Consider the following 12,723-nt stretch of genomic DNA (forward strand, 5'->3'; position numbering starts at 1 on the left):
AACGAGGCACAGATAACAGCCCCAGGCCACCCAGCTGCCAACTCACAGTCAGGCTTGACCCCAGGCAGCCTAGCTCCAGATCCTGCCTTGACTGTGGTGCTGCGCACTCTCCACCATCTTGCTGCCCACAAGGGCTCAGTGCTAGGGTCTTTGCTAGTGCATGGAGGAGGTACCCAAGGCCCAGAGCGAGAGGTAAGACCACTTGCCCAGCCTCACACAGATACGGAGTAGCAGAGCTATGATTCCAATCCAGGCCTGCCTGAGTCCTGAGTCTCTGTCTTTAGCCACTGCCGGATGCTCCTGGGGAAGAATCAGTCATCACGGCAAAGTAAGTAGGAATCCTAGTAAAGATGGCAGGTGATGTTTGACTCTCCTGACCCATATCCAAGCTTCACCCCATGCTCTGTGCCCTAGAAGTTGGAGGTGCTCCCTGTTCAGGCCACATCCACTGGCTCCCCACTCTGGCTCCCAGGTGAGTTGGGGTCTGGACATGTTGCAGGGCTCAGTGCAAATTGAGAATGCAGTGTCCTTTGTATAAATAGTATTAAGGATTTTTAGACAGTGCAACAAGGCATTAAACCAAGTGCAGGGCCCTGTGTGTGATCAAACGCCCATGAAGCTGGCACTTCTGGGACTCAGGAGGCCCAGCAGGAGAAAGGACAGGGAGACCAGAGCGAGGCTCTTCCTTCAGAGGTGCCTCAGGCTGGCTGGGCTGCTTGTGAGGGTTGGAGTGCCTGCCCAGCTCTGGGAGGGATAGGCTCCCACTGTGAGCCCCAGGTGTCCAGAGCTCTGCACTCCCTGTGGCTTCCCCATGTCTGGTTTGTGACTTTGTTGACACTTTCTGCAAGTCCTCCCCAGCTGAGCTGACTTGTTTCCAGTGGGGACCTTAACAGTCCCAGATCCCCAGTTGTTGTTTTGAGACAGGGTCCTGCTATGGAGTTCAGGCTGGCCTTGAACTCACTTTGTAGCCCAGACTGGCCTTGAACTTGCAGTGATCTTCCTGCCTCAGCCTCCCAAGTGCTGGGATTGTAGGCATGCGCTGCCACATCCAGCAGATGCCCAGTCTTTTAGAGCTTATCAGGTACTGGGAACTGTTCTAAGTGGGTCCTTTCTGTGCACAACACCCAAGTCCATGTGCTTCTACCACCCACAATCTTGTCCCCCAGTCCCTGGCTGCTTTTACTGATTGCTCCCTCCTCTGCCCGACCTTCTGGGCCACTGACCACTCTCACCTCTGCTGATATTCCAGGGGATCCCTTAGAGCAGACAGGGCTCAGTCACCCGTGTGCCCACTCTGTCCACCCTGCAGGGTCTGGACCTTGGTGTGATTAACTTCTCAGGGCCCAGCAGGAAGGTTCACAGTTCCCCATTATAGTCTAAGATTTATCAAGGGAGAACGGTGGACGGGACGGCTACTTGAAGCTGTGTGACCTTGGGTAAGCCAGGACAGCATCCCCCACAGGGATGGTGGGAGAAGGGGTTCACGGGGCCTGACACACAGCATACATTAGCAGTTCTCAAAGTATGACCTGGGGACCCCTTGGGGTCCCTGGGATCTTTTCAAGGCATCTCTTAGGTTACAACTATTTTTATTTTACTACTAAGGTGCTATTTGCCTTTATCACTCTGTCTCCCGAGTGTATGCATAGGTTTTATAGAGACTAGACCACCCACCGGACCCCAACACACTGGATATAAGACAGATGTGAGCAGACAACTCTCTCCTATTCCAGACTGGAAACAGAGCTGCAAATTCAAAACTGCTGATCTTCTCACTGTATTTAAAAAATATATAGTTCTTGCTCATAAGAGAGGTGATTTGGGCCGGGCATGGTGGTGGATGCCTGTAATCCCAGCACTCAGGAGGCTGAGGCAGGAGGCTTGTCGAGAGTTGGAGGCCAGCCTGGGGTACATAGTGAGTTTAAGGCCAGCCTGAACTACATAGTGAGACCCTGTGTCAAAAAAAGAGAGAGAGGGCCGGGGATTTAGCTCAGTGGTTCCGGCGCCTGCCTCGCAAGTGCAAGGTCCCAAGTTTGATCCCTGGTACCAAAAAAAAAAAAAAGAGAGAGAGGTGGTTTGGGTATAGAGGTGGCGGATTTAATACTGTTAGTTTTCACTTCTCATATGGCAAATATCAGTAGGTCTGATCCACACAACAAAAGCTCTTTGAAGATCTAATAATTCATAAGTGTTGAGGAGATAAAGACATGTCATACCACATTCAGCTCTGTCTTTCTCTTTGCTCCTTTGCCCATCTCATCAGCCAGCATGGGAGCCCCGTGAAGGTGGTGAGTTTTCACCCATTTGCCTACTGCTGTATCTCAACACCATTTTAGGTGCCTGAGAAGTATTTGATGCATAGATGAATGAATAAATGCTAATCAGTATCATTTGCTGTTATTGTTAATCTGCTTTCTTTCCTACACACTACGCCAGGCATTTTATAAGCAAACTATGTGGGCAATGCATCCAGAAGGAGCAGTGAAGAGTCTAGGGACTGGATTCAAATCCAGACTCCGCCACTTTCTCCTCTGGGTCAGGAACCTTACCTCTCTGAGCCTCAGTTTCCCACTGGGCACAGCTAGGCATTGTTCCTGCCATGAAAAAGCAGGGGTCATTACACCTCAGGAGGTAACATTCACACTTCAAACTGTCCCTACACATCTGAACATGGTGTCCTGAGCACTGAGCAGCTGCCAAGCCAGAAGTGGGGATAATGCAGACCTGTGCCTGTGCTCTAGGAGATCCATTTTGTAAGGGAGATACTGGTTGTGTGTTTGTGTTAGGTGCTTCTCTTTCTGTGCCTCAGTTTCCCCACTGGCTAAATGGGGCTAAGAATAGTACCAATCTTTTAGCATGGCTGGGAGGGCTCAGTGAGCACTCAGCCCAGGTCAGTAGAGGAAGAGCTCGATGAATGTCACTGTAACTCTGCAAAGCCACTTCCCCACCTCTGGACCTTTGTTTCTCCATGTAGGAAATAGATGCCAGGGTCCTGAGAAACCTTCACCATGCTGGTTATTTAGCAACTGCTTCTTGGCCATAAATCTCTACTCTTTCCTCTCATGCCCCATGTCCTAGAGGTGGTGGCTGCTTCCAATGGTTACTCCAAGCTAGATTACTTCAGTACCCTTTTCTGCTCTTCCAGCCCCTTCCATACCCTTGAAATAAAGCCCTGCATCAAATCGCCTCAGTTTGGAATCCCTCCAGTGGGAGTTGACCCCGATCTGGCCCATGGTCGTGCAGGGATCCCCCCCTGGGGCAGCCAGGCCATACCTGCAGCTTCTTGAGCTGGCTGTTGACAGTGGCCAGGTCCCCGCCAGGGTCCACATCTTGCAGCTGGCTTTCCATGTGAAGGAGCTTCTTGTCCAGCTCAGCAAAGCTCTGCACCAGCTGGTCAGCCTTGCTGGCCTCAAAGAGCTGCCGCGCCTTTGCCTGGGTCGTGCTCTCCAGCTCCGCCCAGCACTGCCGGATCTCACCCAGCTTCTTCCGCACAGAGGCCGCCAGCTCTGGCTTCTCCTGCATCAGTTGCTGGCCCTCCTGTGCCAGGCAGGTAGATGGTGGGAGACAGGGAAGAAGGGGCAGGTGGTGGGAGCAACAGGGAAATGTAGGGGGCAACAAGACACAGGAAGAGATAAAGGGAGAGAGACAGAGGTAGGGAGTTGGAGACAGAAGTGTGGATGTAGAGATAGGCCCAGAGATGGAAGGAACCCAGGAAGAGAGATAAGAAAAAGAGATAGATGGTATGGGAAGGAAGAAAGAGAGACACAGAGACATGGGAAGGGGAAGGGGAGAGATAGAAGGACATTGAGCGATGGATACAGGACATGCACATACAGGCAGGACCATAGGGAGAGGACCATGAGAAAGACAAGAGAGAAACAGAAATGGGAGAAAGACAGGGAGATTGAGAGAGGCAGGGAGACAATGAACTTTCATTAAACTCAAAGTCAAGAAGACTAGCTTCGCTATGTGCCCTCATGTATAAAGTACCAATGACCCTTTAAGGGTATAAGGCCAACGTGGGTGTCTCTAGCTAAGTTAGAAACATGGGGAGAGTCAGGCCTCTAGGTCTAAGGGTTCAACCAGAGCAAGCAGATGTTCTGGGATCTAAAGCTTAAAGCAGGACCAGACGTGGTGGTGCACACCTGTAGTCCCAGCACTCAGGAGCCTGAGGCAGGAGGATCACCACAAGTTCAAGGCCATCCTGGGCTACATAGTGGGTTCAAGGCCAGCCTGAACTACATAGTAAGACCCTGTCTAACAAAAATAAAAACAAAAACAAACAGAAAAAAAACAATTTAAAAGCCTGTCTGGTGCCCTCTGAACCTGAGATCAAGATTCTTGGTGACCCAGAACTACATATATTGCGTATTAAAAACAACAGCCAGGTGCAGTGACACATGTGAGTAATCCCAGCTACTCAGGAAGCAGAGACAATAGGGTCACAAGTTCAAGGCCAGGCTGGGCAACTCAGTGAGATCCTGTCATAAACTAAACTAAACTAAAATAATTTTTTTTTTGGTACTGGGGACCAAACTCGGGACCTTGCACTTTCAAGGCAGGCAGTGGAGCCACTGAGCTAAATCCCTGGCTCATAAAATAAATGTGTTTTTTGGGTACTGGGGATCGAACTCAGGTCCTTGTGCTTGCACAGCAGGTGGCAAAACCACTGAGCTAAATCCCTGGCCCCATAAAATAAAATTTTAAAAGCCTGGAATTATAGTTCTGTGGCAGAGCACTTGCCCAGCATGTACAAGGTCCTGGGTTCAATCTCCAGTGCCATAAAACTAACAATTCCATAGTAATTACATCTTGTAGGTACCTTGTAGGCTTTGTGTTACATACTTTAGTGGATAAAAGCCAAAGGAAGAAGCTGCATTATGTCCTTAATTTTACTCCAAAGAGCAAACTCAAAAATGTAACGCAATTCTCAAAGATCCCACAGCTGGTTACAGCCATTAGAATCCAAGGTTGAAGAAATTCAAAGCTCATTTTAACCATGGGCTTCCCAGGGCTGTCCTAACCCATCTTTCTGGCCTTTTATCTTATATGTACCAAATGGTGGCCATGGTGGTGGCGCACACCTGTGATCCCAGCACTCAGGAGGCTGAGGCAGGAGGATTACCACGAGTTCAAAGCCAGTATAGGCTGCATAGTGAGTTCAAGGCCAGCCTGAACTACATAGCAAGACCCTGTCTCAAAAACAAAAACAAACCAACCAAACAAAAAACCCCAAATGGTATGGAAGGAAGCCTGGTGGAGGTTATAGGAAAAGGTGAAATACTGCCCAAGCACAATGGCATATTCCATAATCTCAGCTACTTGGATGACCAAGGAAGAAAGATCACAAGTTTGAGCCACCCTGGGCAACTCAGCAAGATCTTATCTCAAAAATAAAAAGGGCTAGGAATGTAGCTCAGTGCTTACTGGGTTTAACTCCCAGTATCTGGAAAAGAAAAAGAAAAAAGAAAAGAGAAAGAAAAGAAAAGAAAGAAGCAAAATGTTAACAAACAGGAGGAAATGGGCACCATTTAGAAGAGATTCTGGCCATTTTACAGATGGACAAACTAAGTCTTGAACAGGTAATGTGAACCACTTCACATCACACCATTAGCATCAGAAACAGAACTGATTTGAACTGGTTCAAGGGTGCGAGGCCAGCAGGATGGCAGTGGGAGGTGTGGGAAGTGAGGCCTCCAGCCCTGGCATGGAAAGAGGGGCTGTCCACCTCCTCACCCTCTCGATCTTCTCCAGCCACTCCTTATTCTGAGCCAGCTCAGCCATGAACGCCTGGTGCCGGAGCCATCTCTTGTGCAGCTTGTGGCTGTCTTCCCGAGTGCCATCTCTAGCCATCAGCATCTTCTCATGGATCCAGCCATCCAGCTGTGCAGGGCAGGGTGGCAGGGTTCAGCCGGTTCCCCCCATCCTCAAACAGCCCCCATGCCCTCCAAGAAGTCCCAGGTTCAGATCCTGGGCTGCTAGGGCTATGGGGTGGGGGAAGGAAGGGATGGAAAGACCTTTATGGTGGGTGGGGAGTGGGGGGACTCAGTCTCTCTCTTGGGCAGAAGATGAATGGAAAGGTCCTCAAATAACAAACCCTTTGGCTCTCCTGTCCTGTAGGCAGTCCTCCTCCTTAACTCTCCACAAGCCCCCAAGGTAGGACTCCTGGCCCAATCATTCTCCTCCCACTGGAGGCTCTGTCAACCCCCCAAACAACCTCTCCAACCTAAATAGCTAAATTTCAATTCAGTCCCAGGCATACCCACAGCAAAACTCACACCCTTCAGTGCAGTCTTGGCCTCCCTAATGAGGGCCAATTCCAGATCTTTGGCTAATTCCAGATCTTCAGCCCATTCTTTTTTTTTTTTTTTTGGTACCAGGGATCAAACTTAGGACCTTGCGCTTTCGAGGCACTCAGCGGAACCACTGAGCTAAATCCCCGGCCCTCTTCAGCCCATTCTTGAGGGACTGAAATGCATATTTGTCTCAGTCCCCACCACATGGCCAGATCAACTCCTAGAACAACCTCCCAACTGCAGCCAAGTCTAGCTCCCTACAAGCCAGAAGTAGACTCATGCCCTAAAACTGAAATCCAGTACCTCTAGTGAGCGCACAGGGCTTCCCAGTGCCAGCCCTGGGATTCGAAGACTGGTTCCCCAAACCATGACCAGCTCAAGCCCCCAACCAAACCCAATCCCCTAGATGTGAGCAACGAGGCTGCCTTGTGGGTCTCTGAACCAGCCTGCCCTAAAATCTAGCCTTACACTCCCCATTGCAGAGCACATCAAACCTCCGAAGTCAACCCTCCAAAACTAAAGCCAACTCTAGCCCCTCTCCCACCAACAAAAATACAAACACCAAGGGCAGGCGCTTCTCACTAGCCCCACAGGGCCTATCACAGGCTGCTTTCTGACACCCTCCACCCCAAGAAAAGCAAGACTTGTCCCCCAAGCCAGAACCTTTCCATTCATGACCAAACCTAGCACCTAGGATAGTTCGCTCCTCCCCCTGCCCCTCCCCGCTCCAGTCACAAGATCCTCCTCCTCCCTCTTGGAAAAAAAAAACAACCATCACAGACTCCAGCTCAGCGGTCCTGGGAGGCAAATGCAGTCATAGCCAAGGACAAATCCCAAGCTGGCCAAACCCGACCCCAGGTCCCTGAGCATCTGTTCCTCAGGGGTTCAGAAAGGCCTCAGCTCTCATGGACACATACACTACAGCCAAGCCAAGGGCTGAATCCCCCAACTCAATTCACAGGTTCCAACATGCGGGGGAGAGACCATTGATAACCAGAGTCCACAGTGAAGGAAAAGCCCCTAAAGAAGATGGTAGCCTCGTCCTCAAAGTAGAGCCCCCCTAAAGTGATTGCCCCCTCTCATGAGGCCAAAGCCAGACTCCTAAGAAGCAAGACCCTCCCCCAGTCAGTCCTCAGATCTAGAACAAATCCAAGACCTTCATCTCTCAAAGCAGGGACCCCTACCTAAAAGTGATTCACCCCATCACCCAAGGCTGACAGACCCCAAAAGAACCGAAGATGTAAGCCCCTAAAGGGTTGAGAATCCCCCAACCGCATGGCAAACCTGATACCCTCATTACCCAGAGATGAGCTCTTTAAAGAGGTTGCGACCCCCTTTACTGCCACGGCAAGTACCACCCGGACTACCCTAGGAGTCGTCGTGGAAGCCCCCCCTCTTCCGCCTCCCTCCCCTGGGGCTGGGCCCCTGGTCCTGCCCGCGCCAGCACCGCGGACAGCTCCCGGCCTCCTCGCCCCTCCCCCAGGGCGGGGGTCCCGGCTCCCGCCCGGCCCGCCCCCGCACCGCCCCCGCCCCTCCCTCCCGCGGCCCCGCCGGCGAGCACGCGCCCCAGCCCCCTCCCCCGCCCTTCTGGCGGGGCGCGCGCCAGCCCCCTCCCCTGGGCGCCCCGGAGACCTGGAGCTGCGGCGGCGTTGGTGGGGCGTCCCTGCGGCTTGCGGGCAAGCACTCGCCCCTCCACTGCGACGGCGGCAGCAGCGGCGGCAGCAGCTGAAGCTCCGGCGGGCGCGCGCCCCCTCCCTCGCCCCCGCGCCGCGGCAGCGCGCCCGCCCGCGCGCGCCCCCTGCCTGCCTCCGCGCCCGCCTCGTTGTGGGGCCCTAGCTGGTGGAGGAGGAATCACCACCTTCCTGGGCTTTGGGTGGGAGCAGTTCCGCGCCATCTCAGATCTTTGCTCCTTGGTCCAGAACAATCTCACAGGGAGAATGGGCTCCTGGACCAAATCCAAGGACGAGAGGGGAGCCCAAACTCTGTGCAACCTCAGCTTTGCGAGGGTGGGGACTATGGGGAAAGGGAGCGCAAGGGGCCTCCTGAACGAGAAGGGGCTTGGGTTCCTGACTGCCATGAGGGGGCATGGGAGACCTGGAACCTCTCTTACAATACTTCAGTCTAGAACAATCTCCAGTGAGCGAAGGGTATGGAGGTCCTTGTCTGTTTCACATATGAGGAGAAACTGCGTGGCCAACTGGAGAGGGGTCAGACTGTGTACAGCTGGGGTGGGAGATGGGGAGGGACCTGGTTTCCCAATCATCTTTGGTTGAAGGAAACAGGTAGGGAGTCATGATGAGTGCAGGGGATGAGCCAGGGTCACACAAATGGAGGTGCTTGGGGCTTGACCTCTGATTAGAGGACAGGAAGGCGCTTACTGGGTCATCCCTAAGGTGCCTGGAGTCCAGAACAGTTTCGATGGAACACCCGGGACGGAGGGGGGAGGTAGGAGTCTCCTGGACGTCTCTAATGAGAAAGGGAGCCTGGACGGTCTCTGATTTGGAATGTTCCCTGCGTCTGGTATAGACCATCCTTAAGAAGGGACTTTATTCCTGGACACCTTTAAAGGGGCAAAAGCTATGTTCGGGACTATTTGTGACCGGAGGCGTGCCCTGGACACTGGTCCACCCTAAGCCCCCCAACTCCTCATCCTGTTTCCCTTCTTATCGAGCAGAGCACGTCTCCCAGCTCTCTAGAGCGAAAAGTGAGATCAGCGCTCGTCCTCGCGGGACCTGTAGGCGCGGACGCGCGCCGTTGCCGGGGCACCCGGAGCCCCGCCCTCCTTCCCCCGAGCCCGCGTGGGCAGACAGGGACCTGGAGAGCATGCGCACTGAGAACCGGCTCTGCGCCTCCTAGCGGTGCAGTGAGCATTGCCTCGCGACCCACTTAGACGGGGCGGTCCCCCCCTACAGGGGAGCTTTTCCCTCTCTACCAAAGGGTATATTACTGTCCCCAGCGCAGCTGGAGTTCCTACCTCATGGCAGTCTCGGAGAAAGTGCTGCAGCCCAAGCTGGTCATATAGTTTCTGCATCCACTGGTGGGCCCAAAGCTGGTTTTCTTGGCTCCTGGGGATGGGGAGAGAAGGCTGGGGAGAGGCCCAGGAGTGGGGAGGCCCTGGTGGCAGGGCTATGAGGGCATCGGGTTGGTGGGGGTGGGGAAAGGAGGAGGAGAGACCAAGGTGGGAAGGTGGGGAGAGGTGAAGAAACAGTGGGACAGAATCAGGGATGGGGCTTGAGAGAGGCAGAGAGAGACACAGAAAAAGAGAAAGACATGCAGAGATACCTGGAAAGAGATACAGACACCTAGACAAAGACAGACAGACAGACATATGTGCAGAGGAAAAAAACCCCAAAAAGACCAAGGAGAGAGATAAAGCAGACACACACAGGTCCACAGACAAAAAAGATAGAGACCTCCACAGAGAGTGAGAGCCAGAGAGACAAAGAGAAAAAGACTCAGAGAAGGAGAGTACTGGGGAGAGACAAGAGACAAGAAATTGAGCAGGAGTGCCAGAGAGAGAGACAGAAAGAGGAACAGAGAGCTTTAGACAGAAAAGAGAGGAGGTGGGGGGGACTGGACAGAAGGATTCGACGCTGGGAGAGCTCAGAGGGACAGACAGGCAAAAAGGCACCACCAGTAAAGACACAGCCTGATAGACAGAGGGAGGCACCTGAGTTGGAGGGAGGGCAGAGACCAAGGAATAGGGAGAGACAGCACTGGAGAAACAGGGAAGATGGGTGGTACTTAGACAGGGGGCTCAGGCCCCAGCCTCAGTGGACTGATGGGATGTACCCGGCCCATCACCCCAACCCCAGGCAGTCTGGCCTCCTGCCTGTAGTGCTGGGCCCAGTGCCCAAAGGCCCAGGGTAGGAGTCACCCCACATCAGCTCAGGGGCATGCTTGTCCTGTCACCTCCAGAGAAAGGGACAACATAGAGGCAGCAAGAGTCAAGAATGAGACTGTTCTCCCCAGGGTCTTTCTCAAAGTCCTTCCTGATCTTCAGGCCCTACACACTCATACATACACACACCCGCTCATGAGTACATACATGCACACATGTGCACGCACCACCCCAGCCTTTCCCAAATGCTTCTTCACCTCCCACTCTTCCCCCTCACTCTGCCATGACCCAACTGGCTTTCTTGGTGTACCTAAGACAATCAGCTCCCACCTTGGGGCCTTGGCACTGGCTATCCTCTGCCTGGGATGGTTTTTACCCAACATCTGGTTAAATGTCACCTTCTTTATAAGGTGACATTCTCCCCTCCCCTTTGCAACACTTTCTGACTTTCTTTCCTTCTTCAGTTTCCTCCTTGGCACTCTACAGTATCCAACACGCTTCTACAATATCCACTACATTCCTTATTTGTCTTGTCTGTCTTCTGCACTGGACGTCACTTTCCTGAGGGCAGAGATTTGTGCTTGTTTTGTTCACTGTTGTATCTATCTCTCAGCCCTAGAAAAGGGCCCAGAACATAGTTAGTGCTCAATTTCTTTTTGTTGAATGAATGAATGAAAGCAAGAGAGACCCAGAGGCAGAGAAAGAGAGATGAGAGAAAGAGAATTAAAGTGTCTGAGAAAGAGCAAGAGAGAGGCAGAAGGAAAAACAGCCATGAAGATAGAGGGAGAGGAAAACAGAGCAGGTTACCAGGAAATGGAAGCAGAGACAGACATAGACATGGGGGCAAAGAGACAGTGTGGGAGACACTTCCAGAGAGACCCAGAGGCAAACAAAGATGCAGCAGGAAGGGCCAGAGAGGAGTAAATGGAGGCCAGGCCTAGGAAGTAGGAAATGCCTCCGAATTCAGAGCACCGAGCCTTCAGCAGACAGACTGTGAAGCATCAGTCCTCAGGATGAGGAATAACCCTCCTCTCTGCGAGGCAGAGGGAGCAAGAGGGTTCCTGTCCCAGCTGTGCCACATCTTAGCTGGGATCCTGATCCATTCCACTCCCCTCTCTGAGCCTCACCAGCAAAATGCAGCTAACAGCCCCTTGCACCTTGGGCTGGGCCACATTTTGGACAAGATGAGACACAGAGACTGTGGCTTGCCCTGAATCTCAGAGGTTGGGAGTGGAAGCTGGCAGTACCTTCCCCTGACTCACTCCGGGGTCCCAGCCCCCAGCTCTGCATGGTTCTGTCCCCCTTCCCATCCTTCACACTGGGAGGGAAATTTGTCCCAGAACAAGGAAATGACTGGGACCTGGGAGAAATACACGGTTTGGATCTATCTCAGTCTCTGCCATGTCCCCATCTCATCCAGCCCAAAACTGGGGCAGACACCCACTCTGGGTCCCCACAGCCCCTTGCACTTACCCATCCCAGACAGACCCCTCTGCCTGTCCCTCTCTCACCCTGGCCCCAACCCCTCTGGGTCATCTGTCAGGTAACAGGAGACCTCTGTGAGGCAGGAGTCATGCTCTGTCCCAGTCACTGTTGTGTGTCCAGCACTGCCCCGTACAGGACCCGAAACAGCTCTGCTCAATGTCCTTCAATGGACTGCAGACCAAGGGAATAACAGTAAGATGAAAGGAGCAATTAATGAATGACTGGAAAGGGATGAATGAGTCATTAAATGATAGTCCCTTGGGCCCCTCTGCAGAGTCTGGCGGATGCAGGTGCTGGGGAAATGTGGGCCAGAGGAAGGAAGGGTCCAGGCCTGGACTAGCCCATCCCTGGGAATCCTCAGGGCTTCGATCCCCAGTGTGGTTTCCTTTAGATGTCTCCAGCCCAGGCCCAGATGTATCTGGGGACAAGAATGCCCGAGGAAAGTAAGGGCCACGTGGAGGTCTCAAGGGTGTGGGCAGTGAAGTGATGGATATGCTTGCCACTGGGGGACAGGAAGACAGGGGGATGCTGGGCCCCTTCCAGTCGGAATCATCCTGCAGAGAAGCAGGAAAGCTGGGGAGAGAGGAGAAAGCTGGGTTAACCAAGTGGCAAAACACAGTGATAATGAGAGTCAGAATGAGCTGGATCTGAAGGAAGCTAGAGAAAGGTCCCTCCATGAGGACTGGAATTTTAGAACAATGATGGAGCTGGTGTTTGTTTGTTTGATTATTTTGTGATCCTGGAAATTGAACCCTAGGCCTTCACACTGAGCTACATCCCCAGCCCCCTTTTTATTTTTACTTATTTTTATTTTTATAGGTACTGGGGATCGAACTTGGGTCCTTGTGCTTGCACAGCAGGCCACAAAACCACTGAGCTAAATTCCCAGCCCCTCCAGCCCCCTTTTAAAATTTTTTATTTTCAGACAGGTTCCCACCAAGTTGCTGAATTGCCTGGGCTGGGCTTGAACTTGTGATCCTTCTGCTTCAGCCTCCCAGCATGCTAGGATTACAGGCGTGTGCTGCTGTGCCCAGCTAGTGGTACTGTGTTGTTCAGGGATGGCACACAGTGGATGCTTAGTAAATGGCTTTGCTTGATTAG

General features: G+C 52.7%; 1 protein-coding gene across 6 annotated transcripts in view; it reads right to left on the reverse strand.

Annotated features, from left to right (window-relative positions):
• The window catches only part of Sptbn4 (spectrin beta, non-erythrocytic 4), a 75,044-nt gene that overhangs the window by 25,654 nt on the left and 36,667 nt on the right, over positions 1 to 12,723 (reverse strand). For 4 of the 6 annotated variants that reach the window (XM_021251700.2, XM_021251701.2, XM_004874206.4 and 1 more), the window contains 3 exons: positions 9,271 to 9,361; positions 5,737 to 5,883; positions 3,274 to 3,537 (listed from right to left, as the gene is read on the reverse strand). In XM_021251700.2, the coding sequence (XP_021107359.1) occupies positions 3,274 to 3,537; positions 5,737 to 5,883; positions 9,271 to 9,361 (502 nt within the window). Of the gene's footprint in view, positions 1 to 3,273; positions 3,538 to 5,736; positions 5,884 to 7,928; positions 8,066 to 8,154; positions 8,219 to 9,270; positions 9,362 to 12,723 lie in introns of those variants that run through there. The other 2 variants (XM_021251702.2, XM_004874208.3) reach the window with 2 other exon arrangements.

The sequence above is a fragment of the Heterocephalus glaber genome, unplaced genomic scaffold (assembly GCF_053883595.1).
Source record: "Heterocephalus glaber isolate CG9 unplaced genomic scaffold, H.glaber_assembly_v1.0 deba00001002, whole genome shotgun sequence".
NCBI lineage: Eukaryota > Metazoa > Chordata > Mammalia > Rodentia > Bathyergidae > Heterocephalus > Heterocephalus glaber.